The following is a 24,175-nucleotide window of genomic DNA, read 5'->3' as shown; positions in this document are numbered from 1 at the left end:
GTTGTGGAAGGCAGCTTTACCTGTTTCATTCAGATTCAATCTGAAACTGTGTTGCGTGAGGCGACCATTGGCCTCTCGAGATCAATTCGTTCAACTTGCTGTTCCACGTGACAGTGTCCGTGGCAAGAACAAAGAGGAGTGGTGCAATTGCCACACTTTGAATTTTACTCTACCGATTGCGGTAGAGCGCACGAGCTCTTCAGCACTAGCTGTTGCCCAGATGGGTTTGTGTGGCACACGGTCAAGTGCCTCCTCTAAATTCAGGAGCACAATAGAATAAAAAAATCAAAATTTGTAACCATAAATAATTTATTATGTTATTTTTCTAGTGTTTTTAATCAATAGTAATAATATACTTGCATTTTTCGGCTATATACAAACAACATTACTCTCGTATAATTTCATTCTCGTTCGTTACTAATTAGATATATATTGTACCGTTCTATATTTAACTCTACACTGTATTATATACATAGTAAAAAACAATGCGCGCAAATTATATAATAATAGCTCTAATATTGGATCGTTCTCCTAAACATAGTTGGTTATAGCGTAAATGATCATTCTCAAGATGATGCGCATCTCAAGAGTGCATGGATTATACTCGTTCATAGAAAACTTCAATTTCAACTGATGATTGCTTACATACGTTATGCATTCCAACAACTTCAAAACATCCCCACCAAACTTTGGAATATTTGTGTTTTTTAAGCCAATTCTAGCGGCTTGCCGTGAGCCTTTAAAACCTGTTTAGTGATGAGTGAGTTTTTAGGGAAAGGGTTTTGACATCGTAAAGGTTTCCACACTTCGAAATTTATCTCCGGTTAGTTCTGGTGTTACACCTCCGTAAGTTTTTGTCCTATTAAGCATTGGTGGAAGATTTTTTCAGGCCCAATTTCAAAAAGGAGCCGTGACCAACACGAGTTTCAAGTTGCGATCAAATTTGGGTCCCCTCCACAATGACTAAACCCATTCAGTGCAAATCTTACAATTACTTTAATAAAATCTCCTCTCGTGATTAAATTTCTCTTGAATTTTCAGACTAAATTGCTGGATACGTCGCAATTTAGAATTTCTCCTAAAAAAATATGTTCTGAACACAAATAAGGCGTTCTTCCTCTAACTTACTTTCCAAGACACATCACCCACATGTTTTCCTCTTTCCGTTTTGAACATTTAAAGCGAAATCAAAAGCGACACCATAAGATGAGACAATCGAAATGAAACTTTATAAAACGCTATCAATTTCGATCATCAAACAACGACACCTGCTGTCGGCTTAGCACCTAAAATATCAGAGAGCTTCTGTTGAAACGATGCTAGACTGTTCAGATCGCTTATTCCACGAGCCTTGGCCGATAATTGTAAAGCATTTAAATATTGCATTTCGGAAAATTGACTGCCTTTTTCGATAATACTTGTGAGAATTTCCTGAAAATTACAGATTATAAGGGACTAAGCCTTACAGGAGAACAAAATTAACTCACATCTGGATTCATGCATAGAAGTTCGTAGAAATTACGAGCTTGATCTAGCGCTACCTCCCGTGTTGCTGTTATACTACTAAGAGTCTGCTGTAATGCCAATGCGTTCCGGCACATTCTCTGAATATTTGCTTCGTCTATTGTCTCCATGGAATTGGAAGCCTGGATTAGTATACGAGCGCCTAAATGAGCAAGACCCTCAAATATGTACTGAAAATGGAGAGAAACCGGTTACTATCGAATGTCTTACAAAATCCCGAACAATACTCACCCTCGTCTTTCGCGGATGCAAGGCTGACGTGAACGCCTCATCCATTTCGGACAAAACTTTGGTCAATTTCTGAACACTGGCATCCGGTTCTAAACTATCTGCATCCTTACTCGACATAAAGCTATTCGATCTCTCCTTCGAATTTGAGCCTCGAAGGTAGTGGAAACATTGTACACGCACCTGAAATTGCAACCATGCTCATACGCCAGCCCCCAAAGGGTTCTTAACTAACAAACTCACCTCTAAATGCAACACTAACAAACACGTATTCGCTAGCTCATCAAATTCTAAAGCTAAATTTGTCAGAACTTTAATTGTTCCATCCTTAATAGTCACAGATCCATACTCCCCACCCGAATTCACATTCATTCCATTCAAAATTGGTCGACGTAGATCATTGGCGAATTCTGAGATTCTTGATGAAAACCATTCCATGCTTTCCTGAAGTGTGGCAAGTTCCTTAAGTACACCAATGTCAGAGAGTATTTCCTGTTGTGATATTCCACCCTCGCCTAAATTGCTGGTCAGCATTTCAGCCTCTCGAATGTTACGTTGTTGAATTTGAAGTGGACTCTCCTCTTCCGATTGCTCGTAGCCGCTTTTGTGGAGTTTACGTAGGGAAGTTTTCGCACGGGCACTGGAATTTTTTAGGTCAGTCCAATTTGGAAGGGTCCTGGAAATGAGAAGTAGACACTAATGAACAGATCTGTGCTGAAAGTAAAAACTTGGATGAACATAATCTGGTTTGCTAAGAGTTGTATGTCTCTATTGAATTTAATTTTAGGGGTCCCTCCTTGTGTCTTAATATCGAATCCACGAAAGCAGCATCCTCGATTGAATCGTCCCATAATTTCTCGGAGGAAGGTGAATAGGAATTTGTTGGGAAATTGAGGATATGCTCAACGTCATGGAGTTGCTCTTGTGGATATTGTGGTCGATTCGGTAGAGGTAGGAACTGATGCAAACCCGACACCAAGCGAAGCTAGGAAAGGACGTCGTTAATCGCGGGTAGGTTATGCCCGTTTGGTGATATGGCAAGTGATGGTCCAATTAGTTTTAAGTTCCGTAACCGATTTTTTCTCATGAGTAGCAAATTAAGGAGTCGTCTGTAGGCTGTGTCGTTGAGAGGGTCTGTTTTAGGTACTTGCATATACCTTTCGAGGTCCCTCATGTTGTGTCGGATGTTGTGGAGTGGAAGTGTTTTAGTTTCCAGTGCACGTGGTTTTGGAGTAACATTGTGAAAGGTTTGAATATTCGTTTTCGTTCCCATAGAGAGAGGAGGAAAAGATGAACAGTCGCGTTATACCTAGACATCTCAGAGTACAAGCGAGATAAAACTTGACTATGCTAATAGTCGCCACTGAAATAATAACTCTCCTTAGAATTGGGATTTAGAATTCACTCAAAGCATTCCCTGCTTGTCATACCAAAAACTTCAGAGTTGCAGGTCACAAATAATGATTTAGGTACGTATACCTCATCACGAAAAACCTGACAGATGGTTGCAAGGACAAGTAGCTTAGGAGGAAAGTGGAATGAGTATTGGTAATAAACGATTCGACATATTTTGGCAAGGAAGCGTCGAAGTAGGATGGGAAGGTCATAAGCCGCATCTCACCGACATCTGAGGCAAAAGGAGCAGAGAACTTGGGCCTACTGCGCTCGCCTTGAGAATGCCTAACCATTTCGGCCAAATTTCCCCTCCGAAGAGGCGGCGCTTTTCTAGCGAAGCAAGATGGAAGATTTCTCGAAGGGTGTGCCCTTACGAAATCATCACCGGGGGTGGAACTCTAGCAGGTTGAGTTATTGTAACACTACAGCCACCTCGAGTCCAACTCCACCGTTGAGCGAATACGAAGCATGCCTGGACCGCTCTTCAACCCCGAGGCATGCGTTCGCTAAAGATTCCTCCTAAGCCGAAGCAATCGTCCGTTCGTTCCCTTTAGAGACCTGCTGGATTCGGAACGCACTTCAAACTCCCCGGTAACTGGGGAACTGTCCTCCAATAAATTGGGAGGTCTTTGCGGCATACTTGGATACCACACATGTGTTGGTGGGACACGCTACGCTACCCAAGACTTATCAAAACTCATCTTTCTTCCTCAAACCCTTCAAAATCCCTCAGTATAATCGCGATATTAGTCCAGAATGTATGTACCAACGCTCGATTATGTTCACAGAACTAAATGAACCCTCCCTCCTCCATGCGACATGATCTTTGGAAATTCAATTGGGGGATGACGTCCTTGACTATGCTCATTTTTTTTCCTGGTAGCCACCAAAAAAGGATGGGAATAATTCTCGGCTACATAGGGCCATATCTCTTCTCTCTAACAAAACGTAAACAAAGGATGTAACAAACAGCAAAGGTGGCAAGTAGTTAACGAGCTTTTTGATCGTCAGTTTGCCGATGGTTAAACCAAGTCTGTTGGTCAATTTCTTTTACAATATAGTGAATAATTTGAGATGAAAAGAACCCTTCGACACATTTCTAAACGGCAAAGGGCTAAGGCTATTAATCATTTCGCAACCACTAAAATTCCTCTCAAACAGCTCGATACCGTCGCTCAATATCTCACCCAACCCAACCCAAATTATTCCCAGAATTATGCACAGTTATAAAGAAAACTTTTTATGTGGCGTGAAAAAAAAAGAATCTTTATTAAGATCCCAGAAAGAAGGGAGTTTATGTATGTTTCCTTATGTTCAAGTAGGCAAAGTAGTTTTCCAATGTATGAAAGGACAAATTCAAGCCCAACTGACACGAAATAAAGTGGTTTCCACTTCAAGAGGATCCGCTCTTGGTTTGAATATATTAACATCTAAGAGCTATAGCGGAACAAAGAACGGAATATCTTCAAATCTTCAGCGAAAGGCTCCGTTCTCTTCATCATAAAATATCGAGTACTCGCTCACAAATCATAATTTCTTTTCGGCATCAAAGCCGATTATGGCGACTCTTCTCTGGATTGTTATAATTCGGCTCCCAATTGTATTTCTTAATTATCAACATTAAAATTTACTTAACTAACGTCAGAAATCTAGGCATATAGACTAAAAATTCCAGAAATACTTACTTCAAAAACCTGTTGATATCATCATCCTTCAGCCACGCTACACTATAAATCCGCTTATCCTCTGCATCTGGCTGCACAATTCCACGATACGCAGCCTGACATGTTTCCCTGTACGTCTTCAACAATGCACACACCATTTTCAACAATTCATCCGAATAATGTGGTAAATCTTGAATCAATGTCTTTGTTTCCGCCAGCTGCCGCTCCACCATAACAGTCGACTGTAGCAAAGGACGTGACAAATTCAAATCCTTCATATCCTCCGGAGTAATAATTGTTCGCCATGCATCATGATTTTTCGACAAGGAATCAATTGTAAGCTGGAGATTGCGATTATGGCCTTTAGATAGGAAGCTTTCCTTTACGTAGTTTGTCAAAAATGCATTTAGACTGGATTGTTGACTGTGGAATGAAAGGAAGTGTTAGGCTCGGAATCCTTGTCGTTATCTATTTGAGAGGATTTTACCCAGATTTGCATTTGATGAAACCTTCAATCTCATTAATGTAGGACATAATTGGAACATAGACTTTACGGATAAGCGCAGGATCTGGCTCGCAAATAAGAATCTTTTCGCGTTTCTTTCTTTCGCCAGTGGAAGTATTCAAGAGGTTCTCGTCGTTTGATACATCTGAGAGGTTTCTTCGATGTTCTTTGACTGTAGTTTCGTCATGTGGAACAATATGAGAGGATTTATCGAATCGGAAGAGAGTTTTCTTGCTGGAAATAGGGAAAAAGGCACACATTCAGTTGTTAGCGCTAACAATTCGGATAAGGTGCAGATGTAACAAACGGTTACGTGAAATGCACGAATTTCTTTATCCTGTCTAATTTACAATTAACTAAGGAAAGGAATTTTCTGTCATTACCTCTGAACTTTTCGGCGGCTGAAGAAACTGTTTATGTTGACCGTAGGCTCGCTGAAATTACTCCGATTTGTTTCCTCGGCAGTTGCATTTTGTATATCCAAATAATCAGTCAACAACAATTGGAGCTGAATAAGACCATATTCATCAGTTTCAATATCTTCCTCAACTTTTAAGAGGCCACAAAGATACTTACAACAGCCTGCGCTTGAGTCCAAAAATCTGAAATATCATAAGATCCCGAACACAACTGATACCGATGTACCACATTCAAATAATTCTTCAATAGCAAATTGTGTGACTTCGCAATCAATTTGAATTGCTTAAACAAAACATCCAGCAACGCCAGCAAAGGATGTTGTTGCTGCTCGCTATGCGACAAGTCGATGGCACTCATCTGTTGCGTTGTACTCGCTACAATCTTCAACAGTTCCGGCTGAATCCTAACTTTTATCGTTTCAATTGAATCAGGCACTTTATCCAACATTGCAAAACACTCAACTATGATCCCAATGAAATACGTCGCGCTCAATTCCGGATCAATAAGATCACTCTCATCAATAACCTCGGATTTATTCAAATCGAATCCTTGTGACATTTCAACGAGAGCCTGTTTTATACGTGCATTGGCTTCGGCACGATCTGTTGAGCGTCGTAGAAAGTCACGTTGAAAGTGGTTACTTCCACGAGTGGAATTCTGTCGTTGGAAATTGTTGAGGATTTCTCCTGTTGAGTTTTGGTATAGATGTCGATTTAGTTCGTCGATGAGTTTATTGTAGAGTTGAGTTTTTCTTGTTTCCAAGTCGGTGCGAAGGTCCTTGAGGCCTTCAATCTCACGTAGTGGCCCATTGCCAAGACTTATTGCTTGCGTGAGAGCTTTCGTTGCGTGCAAGTAGTGACGCTTGTTTGTGAATGAGGTGATCACTTGAGGGATTTTCCGTAGTTCATTACTGAAAATGTTAAAAAATGCATTAATATTGTATCTTAACAATGTAATTTTTGGTCAATTTTGATAGTAGTGAACATTGGAAGATTGACTGCATTCGATGGGATTCACAGTTCTCGCCTTCTCACCAAATTTCATATCAATAGAAGTAACCGTTTCGGAAAAAATGGATGTGACAGACAGACGAATGGACAGCCAGACAAAACAATGGCCTTTCTTAAGGGTGCATCCTTTGTCCGGTACTTTTCAATAACTCCCTCCCAAAGGAGTGCTCCGATAAAGTGGAGATTTTTTAATATGTTGGTGGCTTTCTCATCATCACCTCCGGAGATTCTAGGGAGGAAGTGGGAGACATATTTCGCCGACAGGACGAACTCTTCATAAACCAATGGAAACTGTTTGTCAACCTCGAAAAATCCTGAACGATTGCATTTTCCCATTCCCGGACGGCTGTATTTAGACTGAACATTAAGAACCATCACGGCCTTCCCTTCAGTGAAGGAGCGCATTGATTCCATCTCGGTTATAACCAAGAGAGTGACCACGAGCCAGCTGGAGTCCACATCCGAGAGAGACCCTCGAATTATTTAGAGGGACTGTCAGCTCCGGTTTTGGACTATGTCTTCTCTTCAATTTTCACTCCCAGGTATCTCTAGAAGAAGATTGAATTCCTCACAGCTGCTTTCCTGAGACGCTGTCTTGGCTCCATCAGGCCCACCCAGACGCATGTCATCTTCGCAAAAGCTAATGAGTCCCCTACCTCCTTCAGAAAAACATTGCTGGCGGAAAGGAAAAATCTAAACGGCAAAGTTAGCAACCTTTATCTCTATGCCTTCATCAAAAACAATCATGTCACCTCCAATGCCCTATCTGTCTTATACAATCCTATAGAATTCCTGTCCTGACAAAATTCCAAACTCTTTCAGGTATGCCTCCATACTAAAGCGCTATTGGGGATGATGATATTCTTACCAAAGTGGACCTTACCTTACGTGGTGAGAAGAAAGCTCAGAAATGCGCGGTTGTTTTTATGTTCAAACGAACAGAGACCTTTGGCCCTCGACGTGGTGTTGCATTTCAGTCTGTACCGAGTGCCATGCACACACCGCGGTATAGACTGATATCGTTGTAGTTTGTCACGGCGGGGCTCTGATTGTGGTCACAAAATCAATCCGTATCTTAAGAAGACCGTGGGATTAAGTCCCCGGGACAGGTACCCATGTAAAATCATGGAGACTAGACTGTGCTTGCACGAGACTCTTACGACATTCTTCCTTGCCAAGAGTATCAGCGCATACTTCTGCGCCCTAGAGCAGGGCAGACTGTGTTGAACTCATCAGGAGACGTCGCTTGCTAGACGTAGGCCGAAACTTAAACTGCAGCTTTGTTCGCTGCTGCTTTGATTTGCTCAAACAGATCGAACTGCCTTAGGGATAAGTTTCTGGCAGCGGGTATCACTTCAGCGAGTCTTCTGATGAGCTTCGCGATCATTTTTCAAGCAGTGTCTAGGATACAAAGTAGGTGATATGAATACGGCAATTCAAGTCGGTTTTCGTTTTGGAGATCAGCACAAACATTGCCACTTTCCAACGAGAAGGGTAAATGCTTTCTTTCAGGCAAGCAGCAGGTCTGACCGATGTTGGAACACAACCTACCTCTCCTGGAATACCATCGGGTCTTAGCGCCTTGTTTTTCAAAGAGAGAACTGCGTGTTCCAACTCTTTTATAAAGAAAAGTGGGCACTCCTGGACGCTCTCCACGCCAACGTTATCATCCCGTACGGGATACGCAGGGAATAGTGCCCGTACAATGCGGTCCATCTGCTCGGCCTTAAGTGCACAGGGTTTCCGCAGAGCCCCCATTTGTAACCGAGTTCTCCAGGTCCCCACTCACCTCGTCGACCAGATTCTGCCAGGAGCGAGGTTTGTTCCTGTTTATTGTGCTGCGGAGTCTCGGATCTGTACTCTGGCATTATGGTACATGTCTCCTTCCGGCCGTTTGGACGTTGTATCAAGCGACGGAGTCTGTAGTACACCGTAGCTCTCCACTTTCCGCCGTCCACCAATACATAGAAGGTTTGCCATGTCTCGATGCCCTCCTGAGCATGGAAGCTCCGCAGGCCGTCGTTATCAGGTTCATAACTGAATTTACGACAGTGTCATGTGCAGCGCGACCACCTCCAGGAGCACCCTCCAGCGCGGCCCCACATATTCCAAGAATTTCGACAAACCTCCCCGTGTTCACCTTCGTGATGTTCCATACATAGAAAGAGCGCCGGGGTGGCGCTCATCACTTCGATGCCAATATATTGATGGTTTCTTACCGAGAAGTCTTACAGACCTCGCCATCTGTTCACCAGTGACTGCGAGCAGCCTGGGCGTTGGAACGTTGGGGTGGATCCGATGTCTAAAACTACAAGTCCTATTCTCGTCGCCATTTCGAGAATTCCTTTTCTTCTGGAGTCTGGGTGAGACATGCCCCATTCAAGTGCTCTGGCATTGAAGTCACCCCCGACCAGGATCCGCCCTTCTGTCTCCAGAGCATCAACCCTGCGTCGTAATTCCGGCATTGTCTCATTCGGTGTTAGATAGAAACTAAAAAACGTCATCCCAAATCCAGACAAAGCCATCCCTTCGACCTTGGGCAAGGACCCTAAGGTGGATACTGTCCCGAACCGAGATACCAGCGGTATCTGATGTTAGGGTCCATGAAGCTGGGTCCTTATTTCGATACTGCTCAAGTTTGTTCTCTGCAACGTGCTGCGCCAGCAACTCGTGAGCGTTGCACTCCGGTGCATATTGATGTTTAGGATGCGAATCATTTGGAACGCGTCATAGCTCTTTCTATTTCTGCTCTGAAGGCTAGACATTGCCCCTAGCCCGCAATGTTCTCATCAGACGCGCCATGGTCCCTGCATAAGAAGCAAATCTCCTTTTAGTTGCACGTGTTCGCTTTATCAATAACATCACTGGATATTATCTCTTTGTTGCATCAAAAAAACGATATTGGATGACGAGGCCAGTAAGACCGAAGATTATAGTTGTTCAAGATAACAAAGCAGCAGAAATAGGTGACTAATAGCCCCAGAACTTGATACGAGAAATCGAAAAATGATTAGTACAAGGCTTGGCGCTACAGTGCAGCTCTAAATTGTGCAAAATTGGGGGAAAGAAGGACTGTCCCTAACCATACCCCTACGCCATTGATTCATTGTCCTGTGACTTCATTATTTTGGAGCACAAACAGGCAACGATTGGAAGACTACGTTAAGCTCCCTTCGGACATGATTGGATGGTTAAACTGCACCTGGTGGATGGCCCAAAAGGTCCAGGGACGATTATGAAACGAACATAAACCCAAATCGGCAGCGCTGGCTTAATGCTTATTCTGCCTCTTCAACACAATCGAGAGAGTGGTCAAAATAATTGCCAGCTCTCGAACGCTGAAATTACATTCGACCAAGCGAAAACTATATAAAATGACGCAAGACGAATCCATTCCATCTCACGTAGTTCTCACCCCCATCGAAATGATTAAAGCAGAGAAAACTTACATTTGCTCCAGCATTTCCAACGCCAGTTTCTGTTGTAGTGCGTCAGTCCACAAAGATCTCAGTTCCTCCCGTCGACAGTGCAAAAGTTGCTTGCAGGCCACCAAATTCTCCTTGACGGCATGGATCTTCTCGCGGCTCGTCCCAATGTGTGCCGATACCTGGCTGAATAGCGGCAGGACCCTAGTCAGCTCCCCGTCATGTTTCGAGACCAACTCGTTCAGTCGCTGATCGGATTTCTTGTACTCCTTCTCGATCTTCTGCTTCTCCTTTTGCCGTTCCTCGTTCGTTTCGCTGAAGCCCAGCGTCTTGATCACGGTGACCAGTGGACCACATCCTATCTGCAAGAGATTCGCAATTTGACTCATTGTGCGCTAAGTGAAGGCAAAGTCCCTGAATAGTGGATATCGAGCTCCTGACACCGCGGCCGAGATAAATACGCGACGGTGCTTGAGATTCGATAAGAAACGCGACGACTGCACTTGCGATAATGAAATCTTAGAACTAGAATCGCGGCGACGGCAAGAACGGAATTACATCATCGCACGATGCGGATTTACTCCCAGCCCGTTGCGCTGATAAATAATATTATCGCGCGCTGTGGCGACACACCAACTAATTAAATCGCGCAATTGCACAAATTACTTTCGTTCGTTTGTGTCCAATAATAAACAACGGGTCGGCCCGAATTGCGGCCCTGTCATCGCATCTGACATTTCGTCGCGGCACTGACAAGTCGATTTTCCAATTGATGTTTCGCCTCCGTTTGGAATGATACGAGCGGGCAGATCGATTTTGACAATGCAGCGAGGATTCAGGAACCTTTTTTCACTGGATTTCGGGAACTGAGCCGTGGGCTTACCTCTTCTTTTCCGTATTTTACACCGCGCGGAGGTTTTGTAGGAGGTGGCGTAGCCATTTTTGATGTTTGACATGCATGTCATCGCTGGTAGGAGGGTGACATCTTGCGGTTGAGTGGTTTTGCATTTGAGGGGCGGAATGTATGGAAGAATGACTCAAAAGCGAGTGGAATCGGTGTTTAGTTCAGCGTCACGATCAGTTGGTGCAGTGGACGCTCGGAATTGTTAGTAATATTACTTGGTGCCGGGTAAATAGTGTTGTGAAGTGTGTGTGTGTGTTGTTTAACTGACCACGGAATGATTATGGAAGGTAACTTGCTTAGAAATTGAACAAATTATGACCCTTCAACTTCTCAAATGTGAAACAACTGAAGGAAAATCCGCTTCTGCATTTCCGCTGCATTCCTCATCTTTACCGCCAGACTGGCAGGAGCCATCTTGGATACGGAAAAATAGGCGCAAGAACCGAATGAATCCAGCTTTGTAAATAAAAAATGGATCAAGATTTTGAAAATTCTGTTTGCCGATGGGAACATTCCAGCTGTTCGCAGCGGTTCAGGTGCATTCCTCGCGTAGATAAGTTAGTTAGGAATATGCCTACTGCTGCCAACGCTACTTCCGCTGACATTGTCCTAAATGGGCTGTAAACCATCAAAACTCTAAGTAAATTGGATCTATCTTCTTTCGGTGGTCAGAGCTTGTAAGCATCTTTGACCGAATGTATTAGGTCGCATTACGAGGTTGGGTGGTTGCCAGGCATATTCTTTGTGCCCCTTGAAGCTCATCTAGTCGCCGCTCATCCTCCTTAAATATTCGATAGCCCATTTTGTTACCACATCTTGCACCCACGTCCGCCCAACTTCCAGCTCGACATGATAAGTAGGTATCAGTCAGCTCTGTGGAGCTCAATGGCCGCTGTGCTGCTACCTTTTTAGACCACAAAGTACTAAGACCATGCCTGCTGTAGGAATAGCATGGGGAGCAGAACCCAGAGTCCGTTGCATTCGCGAAGGGTAGCGGCTCCTCCAATTTACAACTAGAGATCTCTTCGTGGTCCCCAAAAAATTGTTTACCCAGTGTCCGTAGTCCGGGATTAGTTAGGATTCATCATCATCAACGGCGCAACAACCGGTATCCGGTCTAGGCCTGCCTTAATAAGGAACTCCAGACATCCCGGTTTTGCGCCGAAGTCCACCAATTCGATATCCCTAAAAGCTGTCTGGCGTCCTGACCAACGCATCGCTCCATCTTAGGCAAGGTCTGCCTCGTCTTCTTTTTCTACCCCTGGCTTCGCACATTGGTCAGGGTCAGCCTAGTCAGTTAGGATTGCACAATCGCAAAGGAAGCGCTTGAATATTTTTCGCTCCTCTCCGTAACTTTGACAATGCAAATTGTAGGGTGCCAAGTCTGGCGACATGAACGAGAGGGGCGAGGACCAAAGTCTCCCGGATTGGCCATCTGAAGTCAGCGGCTACTAAATAATGCGAGTAGATTTCACCCTTGATAGTTGCCAGCGGGATGCCGACTAGGCCCACCGAGGGCGATGAAGAGCAGAATTCAGTTTGGCCAATTCATGCTCATTCTCCTCTATATACAGAGGAGCGCGTGCCAATACCTGCTACTATACACGGTTCGCCTTTCCTACTTGAGCTACCCTCAATTGTTTCGAACCGTCTCTGACACCAATATTACCGAGTCGTCGATAAAGGTCACCACCTTCTGCCCACTCCAGTACAATATGGGTAGAATTTCGTCCATCACTGTTAACCAAAACACTAGAGAGATGGCGCCTTCCAATCCTAATTTGGTTATTACCTTTTTGATGATTTTGGTACTAATATAATGTATATGGAGGAAGGCAGTTAGAAGATATTTCTGTAATGTACTCATCTGTTACGAAGAGAGCACGGTTTGTATCACATTGCCACCAACATAGTCACCAAGGCTGTCAACCAACCAAACTTACCCCCATTATTGAATCAGACGGCACATGCTGGAACTAACCCGAATGCTAGCAGTTCGTCGAGATGAGGGCCGGGGTTTTAACTCAATAGTCGGACAACTAAACCAACACAGGGTAAGCTAGAAGATACGTGAACTCTCGAGGCGGGCTTATACCACCGAAAATTTCTTTCTTAAAGGAAATAAACTGCCTAATCGCCTAACCAGGGTGGTGACAAAATCGCAAAAAATAACGCGCAGAGGAATCGACTCGGAAGGATTAGCCCCGAATTTATTCTCTCATCTACGCGACGAGTGACTCCCGTCTTCCTTTCGTCTTCATGGGGGCCCGATGACATCATGGCCCTGCGGCGCATTTTTAGTACCTGTAGCCACTCTCCATTGATGCGGAGTGGAAAAGATTGGCTGGGGTTCCTCCTGCTTGACCACCCTGTCGTCCATGGGGATCCTGGTGTTTTGAAAATGCAAAAATTGGACGAGCTTGCTCGTATCCATGCGGATCTTTGGCAACCAGTTGCGAATCACTGATTATCTAGCGATTTCGTCGTATAGGACAAGTTAGTTTAGTTCAGTGGGGAGAACCGGGGCTCCAATCAGTTAGGCCTTTTATTAGGCCATTGTACTATCATCGGAAATCGCCTGTTCAATGGTACCCCGCCTGCGTATTTCGCAGGTTTTTGCTAATATGAGACCGTCATGCAGAGCCAGAGAGTGCACAGATTCTTTGTTGAAGAAAACCGTACCGTGATATCTTCATTTGAGATCTGAGGAGGCCGGACAACTGTATATGAAGTGCAAGGCCGTCTCCTCCTCTTCCTCACATTGGCTGCATACAACCGAAACCACCACCCAAATTTGTCCATGTGGTAGTTTAAGGAACAGTGTCCCGGTAAAACTCCTATTAGGGTTTCCATGTCCCTCTTCTTAAGGGGGCCGTTTTTCATAGATCCTTTTGCCTGCCGACAGGAGTTCAAATTTCTCTATTCGGTTGTGTGAATCCTTGCAATTTCACCCTTCATAAAAGACTTGACACTGAATCGTCGAAAGCCAAAAGCTGGCTCTGGTCTCACCATTGTAGAAACAGACTCTTGGCGAGCCAGCCTACCAGCTTCCCCATTATCAGCGATGTTCGAGTACGCTGACATGCGCATGTGCAATGTTTCGTTTGTAGAGGGCTTCACTCACACGAACCGAGAAAGTCCTTAGGGAATTGGTCCTCGTATGCTTTGACGTAGAATGTACGGACGGCTTAGGGGGAACAAAAGCAGGGAATCTCCCTGTTCGCCCTTGCTATCCAATGACCATCTCCGATAACCTAGTCTCAAATCTGGTCTACACCTTCGGTGTCACTTTGGCACCTCATACTGATGTCGATTATATTTCAAGGTGGCAGTTTTCGCCATCTGAAGTTTCCTCTTGAGGTAATTTTTGTCCCTCTCGTCGATAGTATACCCTCCTTATTCTTTGCAATTTTGCGCAGAGTATGGAAGGCTTTCTGATACTGGCTCTTGATCTGGACCGACATTTTTGTCGTCCCCTGTTCCTTGGGGGACCCCCGACTTCGATGGTTTCAGGGTAGGAGTACTCGCTACGTCCAGTTCGATGAAAGCGGTTTCCAAAGTGGACACCGCTAGTCCGTCTGCCGCCTCGCTCTCAGTGTATTTGTCTCTAAGTACACTTCTTTGGTGGTGGCGATTGAGGGCTGAGTAGGTGATATGTCGCTTCCCTAGGAAACCTGTAGAAAATTTAAGTTTCTGCTCAGGTTCTTCACAATTCAATCGGGAGCCATTTATGGTATTAGAAACCTCTGGGCAAGCTTTTGAGCAAAGGGATCTCAAGCAAACCAGCTCTTTTCAACAGTGCTGCTATGGCCCATGGGATAAGGAGCCAATTGACTTTGTGGATCAGGAGTGCCCTAGCGTCCAGAACAATCTCAGAACCACTCACCGAATGCTGTTAGTCAGTAAACTAGGACAGAAAGCCAAACCACAACATCGTAAGTTACCCTCGTTTGCAGAGCATGAAGTATGGTGATGAACAAACGGTAAATTATTCGCTTAAGGTACAGTTTCCAGGCTGCACACTCCATTCCGTTCTTCAGGCTACTCAGTAACAGAGATCGCTTTATATCCCATATGCTACTGTCTAGCCTTTCCATACTTGAGACTTACATAAACCTGGAACGACCCACTTTGTCTAAAAACCTACGTGCGCTTTAGGGGAAGATGCCAAGGTTTCGAACGATGACCAGAATATTGTGGATAGAGTGCCTGGAACTATGAATATTTCTTATTCGTCGTCCTTAGTACAGAAACGATTTGCTAAGCTTGTGTCATCAAACAATTATATTTTCACACCATCATTTGTAATAAAAATCTATTTTTTCATGTTGAACAAAAGAGGCAAACATATCGAGATACAATTTACAAAAAAGTTAAAGGTTCGTTGATTCAGAGCACCAGGCATCGAGCTTTTGTCCAATACCAGCCTCCACTTTCTCTATGCCTGCTAAACTTTTATCAAAAGGAACCTTAAACTAACCCAAATCTGGTTCTGAATCTATATCAGATGTGAAATTCCCATCATCGTCTACTTCTTTATAATCCTTTTCCAGAGCGGCTAAGTTCTCCCGCGCCTCTCCAAACTCATCAGCTTCCATCCCCTCGCCCACATACCAATGGACAAAAGCTCGTTTTGCATACATTAAGTCGAACTTATGATCTAAACGGCACCAGGCCTCCGCAATGGCAGTTGTGGAGGCCAACATTGAGACACCTCGATGAACGGGCGCCAGGTCGCTATCCGGCACAACGCAAGGTTGCTTGAAGTTTATGCCCACCTTGAATCCAGTCGGACACCAGTCCACAAATCGGACAGAGTTCTTGGCCTTCACCGCAGCAATGGCACTATTCACATCCTTCGGGACGACATCTCCCCTGTAGAGGACACAGCAAGCCATGTACTTGCCCGCGCTCGGGTTACACTTTACCATCTGGTTATCTGGTTCGAAAAGTTGCGAGGTTAAGTCCGCTACACTCATTGCTTCGTGGAATGCCTTCTCTACGGGGATGACGGGAGCATAGGAAGCGAGCGGAAAGTGGATACGAGGATAGGGAACAAGGTTCGTTTGGAACTCCATCATGTCTACATTCAGAGCTCCGTTGAAACGTAGAGATGCCGTGATGCTGGATACAACTTGGCTGATTAGCCGATTCAGATGTGGATAGCTGGGACGGTCGACATTGAGCCTACGGAAAAAAAGTGGTTGCAAAAGACATTAGCTGAAAAAGAGAGTGTATACTCACTTATTTTTGCAGATATCATAAATCGCTTGATTGTCCACCATAAATGCACAGTCCGTTGTATCTAATGTGCAGTGCGTCGTCAGGACGGAATTGTAAGGTTCTACGACTGCCGTTGAGATAGCTGGGGCCGGATAAACTACAAACTCCAGCTTGCACTTTTTTGAGAAGTTCTCATTCAATTTGTCCATGAGCAAAGCCGAGAAACCTGAACCTGTACCGCCACCAAACGAATGAAAGAGGAAGAATCCTTGTAGACTATTCGATTGCTCAGCCATTTTGCGGATACGATCTGCCACGGGTTCAATCATATCTCGCCCAATTGTATTGTAGCCGCGAGCGAAGTTATTCGCGGCATCCTCTTTGCCAGTGATCAACTGATCTGGGTGGAAGAGTTCCTTGTATTTGCCAGTGCGAACCTCATCTGTAAAGGGGTTACTTATATGTGTATCTCCTGATAAGGATGAGGTCCTTACCAATAACTGTTGGTTCCATATCGATGAAAATCGATCTTGGAACAATTCTGCCGTTGTGTGTCTCAGCAAAGAAGGCACTGTAGCAATCGTCGACATCCCCAGGGCTCTCCTTCAAGGTTCCATCAGTGTTAATGCCATGTTCAAGGCAATAAAGCTCCCACGTGGAGTTACCGATTTGGACTCCAGCCTGGCCGACGTGCAAACTTATCGTTTCACGTTGAGAGAAACCCTGGAAAGTTGTCAAAATTCAGGACAAGTGGGGTTACCAAAATCGGTACACCCCTGTAGGATATACCAAGTTCCTAGGAGGTCCATACTCACCATTAACACAATTTAATGAAATATCCTTTACTTATGAACTTGCACACGATTTTTATGGCAATTGGGGGAAGTTATTATATTGCGCAATTTCGATCCTTCAGGGTATGATCCTCTCACACCTTGTGATCTTCTATTCAATGGGGTTTAACGAAAAACGTAGCAGAAATGTTATGATCTGAAACGAACGTTGAATTTTTCCTGCATAAACAATGAACTAATTTAAGTTTCAATTAAATGGAAAGTAAATTTGGCATTAGATTCGGACGAACATTTAAAGTATGTGTTATCGCGACAATTTTGTACTAAACAATGGGATCAATTGTTTTGGCATTGAAAAAATTATGAAAAACTAGGAGAACTTGATTTTGGGGAAATTTTGTTCACGGGGCGTTGAGGGAGAATGGAATTTTATCGAGACTGTATTTGGTAGGGTTGAAAATTAGGTGTACAGATTGTGTGATTGCTGAAAAGTCTTTAGCTAGGGCATAGTCCGTCTGGTAAAAGTGCCATCGTTATCAACTCTTAGTTATGTGTGGCCTCTTTCGGATAGAGGGTTTAAGAAGAACGGACAAGAGACCTTCGGACCTCAAACGTGGAGTTGTGTTTCAATTTGGATGCCGTATTTCTTAGTTCGGTAAAGATTTAGGTAGGTCTTGCATCCACTAGTGTAAATGCTGAGCCATGCACTCAGTATAGACTGGTACCGTTGCGCTTGTCTTAGCGGGACTCTGATTGTAGTCACAAAATCAATCCGTGTCTTAAAAAGACCGTGGGATTAAGTCAACAGGTCCACAGGTATTCACGTGAAATTGCCAAGGACGTAACCACCCCATTTCGGAATCCACGCAAGAGCATAGGATCGGCTAAACAATCATGATGGAGACGAAAAGAGTAACTCTCTTGAAATAACCTTAAAGCTGGAGCGGATCTTTGTCAAAGAATGTAGCCAGAAGCTGGGTACAGAGCGGGATGTCCACAGAGAGAGAAAGAGAGAGTATAGACTGGAGCCGATATCCTTGTCATAGCGGCGCTCTGATTGTGGTCATAAAGACAATCGGTATCCTAAGAGAATCCTAGGGTTATATCTAAATGAGGGATACTTACGTAAGACCACCAGGACGTCACTGATTAACAGCAGTCATTTTTGAGAACGGTCGGCAAGGAAAGTTTCATCAACTGTTCCTAATTTGACTGAATTATGGGCATGTGGTAAAGCCTGGACATTGAAGGCTTTAAAGAAGAATAGGAAGCGGCCTTACCAAGGAATCACCCGGAAATCTTCTTCTAGTCTACAGCGAAAAGCTATCCCAATGCCCGGAAAGTCCCCAGAACCACAAAAGTATAAGAATCTGTTTTCCAACGACCTTCACTGCGTGGCCCATTTTCAATCGGCAGGAAAATTACCTGATGCTCGCTATGAGTATATGCAATGATAATTGACGAACCGGACCATTCCCCTCGCCATTACCCACATATGTCATATCGACTATTGAGTTCAAGACTGTCGCTTGAAAAGTTGCTACATTTCCGGCGTTTGCAAGCTCCAAGTCCAGCTCTGCAAAAGTCTCGAGTAAAATACGGTTCCTGGTGTTCGTAGGTCGACTACCTCAATCTTCTTGCATCTTGAAACTCGATCTCTTCTTGGATGGCATGATTTCCATATTGCCGCCTTCCCGCTTACATCTGTAGCCGAGGTATCACTCTTATTTTTGCGATAAGGCTTTCTGATTATTCGACTCTTCTCTCATAGATGGTCGATGAGTGTGGGACCTGCGCTACCTTGCAATGGTTGAAGTTGATTTGTATCATCATTGCATCCTCCTAAATACTGGGCATCTGCTACTGCTTGCGACGTGGCGGCAGTCGACACCTTTTTACCCCTTACAAAGGGGGTCAGCTTTGTACTGCTTGAATATGTGGCCTTCTTTTCCACATTTTTGACTTATCGCAATCACCGGTATGTTTCGACGCTATATGGCGAAATTCGGGGCATCTAAAGCAGCGCTTGAGAGACACCTGCTCTCTGAGTCGACAAACGGCCCAACCTATTTTTAACTTTACCATTCACCAGCATGTATCATTATGGTATTTTATATGGTTCGCTGATTTGAACCATGTCCGCTCTCTCGTCTACTATAGTTTCTGCCAGGAGATCCTGAGCCGCCGGACCTGCCGCCTCCTGAACACCAGACATTTATTCTTTTCTACAGAACGCACCTTCTGGTATTTCAGAGTAGTCCTTCTCTATAAGGCCTCCGCCTCCGCATCTCCCGCATAGCTTAGAATGATCTTGCTAATTTTTACAATGTTTGGCAGTGTCCAGACATTTGAAGCACTTTGTAATCCTTGCCTGTTCACGGATACGACAGACAACCCAGGCTATTTTTATTTTTTCTATTTCCAAAAGCTTCTCTGCACTTTTTGCAGGAAGGACAAGTGCTGCAGTTTGTTTACCGCGTTCCCTTTTCGCAAGGATATCGTCTCTAAGTTTACTGCTTCCGCGATTTCGAATTGGGAGCGAATCGCCACGACAATGTCCTCCTTGGTAGTAATTTCATCGATGCCTTGACATTCGATGGTAATACGATGGATTAGGGCTCTCATCTCTGCTTGTACAGCCAGGGCTCGTATTTTTTTTATCCTTTTTCGCTAAGTTTAAGAAATAAATTCCCGTTTTGAGTCCTTCTTCCTTCCATGGCTAAGTCCACTTTCATGTTATGTTCAGAGGCATTTGGGGTTCGCATTCGTTGGTGCTTCGTTGTGAGCTTGCGCTTGGTGATCTTGGAATTTTAAAACACTTTTCTTGTCTATTTTTTTTGTTCGCCAAGTTCAGTTTGCCATTATTGTTTCTTCCGGTGTTATTTGTGTTATTCGTATCCATGTTAATTGCCCTCCCCCTCCCTCTCAAAGTTGTTATCAGTGACCTTGTGTGTAGTCACTAAGTGATTCCATGGTTATCTAGTAGTAGTTGGCACAACCCCTTATGGGGGCTAAACAGGTATGGCCCATCTAAACCTATACCACCAGCGTGGTGACGAAACATTGAATGTTCTCTGCGGCGCCTGCTAGGGATTTAACAGGGCGGAGGCGTTGACAACATTAGCCTGAAAGCCGTTCGGCAAGATTTTACCTTAAGTACTCAGGCAACAGAATAGTGCAAATGTCAGCCCAAAATCAATAATACAAATTGTATTCCAGTGCTGGGTGCCGTGCACGTTGCACTCCGCCGGGACCCCCTTTCGTTAGCTGCAGATACATTGCCTGACGGTTAGCACATCGAGGTGAGAGTAGGAAATAGCGTAAAACAAATAAACAATTGAAATTCATTCAACTAGCACTTTAGCTTTTATTGCATTCCAAACAAAATGTTATTCACTTCAACTGTTACATCTTTTTATGACAATATATTTTCTTTTGTCCCTTTTGCATCTTACATATGCAATCTTCTCCTTCTTTTACTTCTTTATTTTCTTCTTAAGTTCATTTGATGTTTTTTTTTATTCTCAAAGATTTATATCTACTATCTCAGATATTCGATGAATTTTTATTTACGAGTTTTTCGATTTGTAATATTTATCTTCTTTGGTGTGTATCTTCTACAAACTATTGGTTGTATACTAGACAACTTTTTATATCTTTTATCATTTTCTACTCATGATTTATTATAAAATGATTTTCTGAAAATTTCCTGACATTTAGTGAAGTTTTAATATTGATTTAACTTGTCAAAACTGTGGGTGGGAAATGAAGATTGTTTAAAATCGTTTGTGGTTATTCTCTTTTTTAATGAAAATAAATGATTTTTTTTATATTATTTATATTAGTTGAGTACTCCTCTTTGATAATAATTGATGTTAATTTTTTCTGTTTTTTTTTTCTTCTCATCAATATATTTATAAGAAAAATTACAATTGTACTTGTTACTTTTCTTTAGTAGACATTGTTAAATTTTGTCATCGCCTTTCATTCTCTTATTAAAATTGAACTTTTCTTTTGGTTCTCTAATATTATCAATCTACTTTTCAACATGCGTATTATATTAATCGCTTAAATCCTCAATAAAATTTATTGAACTTCAGTAGAATTCTAGAATTATTACTGTATTGAAGAAAAGTATTAGTAAAATATAAATATTTATTAGAAATGGTACTCATTCTATTTCATAACCAATAAATTTTAAAAATAACTCGATTTGTTAATAAAATATTCCAAGTTCTTTCATTAAAATATACGTACATATATGGCAACGTAGCAATTATTGGGTCGGTTATAAATTATTTTATGGAACTATATAGCTAGCAATTATATGGGCTTTAAGGCCATTTATATTCTTAAGAAAATTATTATAAAATAAATCTAATGAACATTTTTTGTTAATATTTTTCTTTTGTTTAATTTTTCAGCAAAACGCCTGGTGAGTAGTAGAATGAATATCTATTATGATATCCTAGCAAATTATATTAAATACAATTTAATAGTACTTTTATTTTATTTTATTTTTAAATAAGATTTTGAACTACTTCGGCTAAGTTATATGGCTGCTGTTGATTTTACTAATTGGATGGGAATGAAAGTAAACTGAAATTCATTCAAATTTTCACTTTTTTTGAGTTGATTTGTTTTTTTTTCATTACCATCTGGGCAACTCAAAAAACTAAAATTATAGCGGCCAACATGATTTTCCCTTATTTCACTCATGAATATTCATCTAATAATTGCATGGCAGTGAATTTTCTTGAAGTTACAAGTAAATGGTACTATTTTCTGCCCACAACTGGATAGAATAGTAAATAGTTAAAGCCTGATGTTAAATATTACCCTTAAATCTGGTGGTCTCAATATCATTTTAAAATATATCTTAAAAGGGACGTTAATGACTGAAATTTAACAACTAAACATATGGTTATAATCCCTCTTCTTCCACTCCAATCCAATTAATAAAAACCAATTTTCATACATCACCCATACATCGCCGAGCGCACTACAATTTTAGGCAGCTAAATTTAAAGTTTTTGTGCTAATATTTATGATTTATTTTATTCAATTCTTAATGAAAAAGTTGCATGAATAAACCACTACATTTTTCGTCATTAAGTCCGGTAAGCTTTTTCAATTACGAGCAGGAAATGCTACTTCTCTTCCTTTTGAAAACCATAATATATTGTAGCAACAAATGGTTTTCTGTTGAGGCTCATATGGACCTTATTTTTCAAAATAACAATAACAATATATAATTCATCTGTCTCTATATGCATTTGGCCATTACTTGATAGCAAGGGTACAAGGATATGTTATTAAGTTGATTGTACTGATTCATGTTTGTTGTCTTTATGTTTTCAAGGTGTTTTATGAAAATACTAAAAGTTTATTTCCCTCAGTTTATGAAAGTCAGTTATGGATTTTCTAAGTTATATGTATATTACGAGCGCGTATATATATATATAAGATCATTATAAAAAATGTAGTTTCTTTGTGGTATAGAAAAAAATATGAATCTAAATCGTTTCAGTCAATACTGTTTGTCATTTATATTCAAGTAAGATACAATTATCACTTCTGCAGAAACATGCAAGGGTACAAATAATGATCATTGGCCATTAAGATTTATAGAAAAATCCAATCAAAAGTCTGTTTTTCTATTCATTTTGGCAGAAAAATTAGCTTCGTTTTATGTCTACAACAAATACAAATCAAAATGTTAATCTAATTTTTGAATCAGTACAGATTTAATGCAACAAAATACAATATCGACTTCTCCAATCTAGATCGTTGTTGAATGTATTATGTATATATGAATGTGTGAAAGGTGGTCATCATCGCATTGTTAAAAATGGTAATCATGCAAAAAACAATCTTCTATACTTTTTATAAATATTTATTTCAATTCTCGTATAATATATATATATATATATATTCATCTAAAAAGTTTTAATAACACTTTCGCTTCTTTGTTGTTGTTTAAATAGTGACTCTACTTTTTTTTTAAAGGAATATTATGCAGGTATTAATAGCTTTAAAAAAACCCTCTATAATTTACATAATCATTTTTCTTAGCATATATTTTTTTGCTTTGTATTTATTTGGTATTTGTTTATTTATTAATTTTTTTTTAAATTTATTATTTCCATGTGAACAATATCAACAGATTAACAGTTGCTTATTTTCCATCTTTTTACTTTACCTTGTTCGGTGATTCTGAGTTTGCTGTGATACTGAGCCGCCTGATATTTGGCTTGTCATAGTCTTCCATTGACATACCCCGCGACAATCGTCGTCCTGATGTTGGAGACTCTGTTGATCCACCGGAACTTGTTGAGAAGGCTCGTGAACGATCAACACCAGGCATTATTACGGATGTTAGAAGACCTTGTCCTTTACAGAAAAGTAGAATTGATTGTGCTACTTTGGCAGGCTGTAAAGAGGGTGGGAGATGCGTTATTTGTTTATCCAGAATATGGGGATTTTGAAAAAGCGGTTAGTTTGACCAGCGATATGTATAGTTTTTACAAGGAACATCCAGACTTCGCAGTAAACTCTTTGGTCAACGAATTATATTTTCGTTTGGAAATTGATGTCACTTGCTCATTTAACTTCCGCGTTCGGAAGCCATTTCAGGGAAAGTTGAACTGACTGAAGTGAGTTTTTTCAATATCCTGGAGTAGGTATTGCTTTGGCACCAGGTTGCATCGATTGACAGCAATGCACTTTCTTATTTTTAGTTAAAAGGACTAAGACTTTCCTCTCAACCAAGCCACCTTTTTTCTCAAAGAGAGAGGAAGGATTAAAGTGCGGAAATTTACTAAGCAATTTAACTTAAATAATCGTTCTATTGGATCAGGCTCATAAAGCATGTCATTCATTGGTATGCTTTATGACGCATTGCTTGTGCTAGGACAGCCTAGCGCTCTAACCATCAAACTATCCAGTTCGCTATCCAATTAAAGCCATCACATATTTCGACAGAAAACCCCATGATGGACATCTATTGGTTGACTCTAATGATCGCGTTATTCCCAGAAGTATCGGTGAACGTGTACTCAAGAAGCCATGCGTGTGGTATGG

General features: G+C 41.9%; 4 protein-coding genes across 9 annotated transcripts in view; 1 reads left to right on the top strand and 3 right to left on the bottom strand.

Moving 5' to 3' along the window:
• Positions 1–291: 291 nt before the first annotated feature.
• Positions 292–11,119, bottom strand: LOC119660491 (exocyst complex component 4). The gene is made up of 10 exons (XM_038069078.1): positions 11,055–11,119; positions 10,196–10,533; positions 5,893–6,646; positions 5,700–5,824; positions 5,299–5,550; positions 4,833–5,234; positions 1,996–2,428; positions 1,756–1,935; positions 1,488–1,694; positions 292–1,431 (listed from the first exon to the last, which is right to left on the bottom strand). The coding sequence occupies exons 1-10, from the start codon at positions 11,109–11,111 to the stop codon at positions 1,255–1,257; spliced, it is 2,925 nt and encodes a 974-aa protein (XP_037925006.1). The 5' UTR covers positions 11,112–11,119; the 3' UTR covers positions 292–1,254.
• A 154-nt stretch (positions 11,120–11,273) lies between these two features.
• The window catches only part of LOC119660492 (katanin p60 ATPase-containing subunit A-like 1), a 191,349-nt gene continuing 178,447 nt past the window's right edge, over positions 11,274–24,175 (top strand). The window contains exons 1-2 of the mRNA XM_038069083.1: positions 11,274–11,362; positions 21,517–21,527. The gene's annotated coding sequence lies outside the window, so the exon portion shown is untranslated. The remainder of the gene's footprint in view (positions 11,363–21,516; positions 21,528–24,175) is intronic.
• Positions 15,374–17,446, bottom strand: LOC119660494 (tubulin alpha-8 chain-like). Its single transcript, XM_038069084.1, has 4 exons — positions 17,114–17,446; positions 16,793–17,021; positions 16,320–16,740; positions 15,374–16,262 (listed from the first exon to the last, which is right to left on the bottom strand). Exons 1-4 carry the CDS (start codon positions 17,114–17,116, stop codon positions 15,551–15,553), a joined length of 1,365 nt encoding a protein of 454 aa, XP_037925012.1. The 5' UTR covers positions 17,117–17,446; the 3' UTR covers positions 15,374–15,550.
• Positions 20,436–24,175, bottom strand: part of LOC119660495 (uncharacterized protein ZK1073.1) — a 98,622-nt gene continuing 94,882 nt past the window's right edge. For all 6 annotated transcript variants that reach the window (XM_038069086.1, XM_038069085.1, XM_038069087.1 and 3 more), the window contains one exon: positions 20,436–23,525. In XM_038069086.1, the coding sequence (XP_037925014.1) occupies positions 23,286–23,525 (240 nt within the window). In that variant the 3' untranslated portion in view covers positions 20,436–23,285. The remainder of the gene's footprint in view (positions 23,526–24,175) is intronic.

This window comes from Hermetia illucens, chromosome 6 (genome assembly GCF_905115235.1).
Source record: "Hermetia illucens chromosome 6, iHerIll2.2.curated.20191125, whole genome shotgun sequence".
Lineage (NCBI taxonomy): Eukaryota > Metazoa > Arthropoda > Insecta > Diptera > Stratiomyidae > Hermetia > Hermetia illucens.
This window is presented reverse-complemented; position numbering and strand designations above follow the sequence as displayed.

Excerpts from the sequence above, each read along its gene's own strand:
- LOC119660491 (XM_038069078.1), bottom strand. The coding sequence starts at position 11,111 with ATGGCTACGCCACCTCCTACAAAACCTCCGCGCGGTGTAAAATACGGA. Across the intron at positions 5,235-5,298 it reads TTCATCAAATGCAAATCTGG|TCAACAATCCAGTCTAAATG; the intron begins GTAAAATCCTCT and ends TTCATTCCACAG. Across the intron at positions 1,695-1,755 it reads TGCATCCGCGAAAGACGAGG|TACATATTTGAGGGTCTTGC; the intron begins GTGAGTATTGTT and ends CTCCATTTTCAG.
- LOC119660494 (XM_038069084.1), bottom strand. Across the intron at positions 16,741-16,792 it reads TATGGAACCAACAGTTATTG|ATGAGGTTCGCACTGGCAAA; the intron begins GTAAGGACCTCA and ends ACCCCTTTACAG. Across the intron at positions 16,263-16,319 it reads TATGATATCTGCAAAAATAA|GCTCAATGTCGACCGTCCCA; the intron begins GTGAGTATACAC and ends TTTTTTCCGTAG.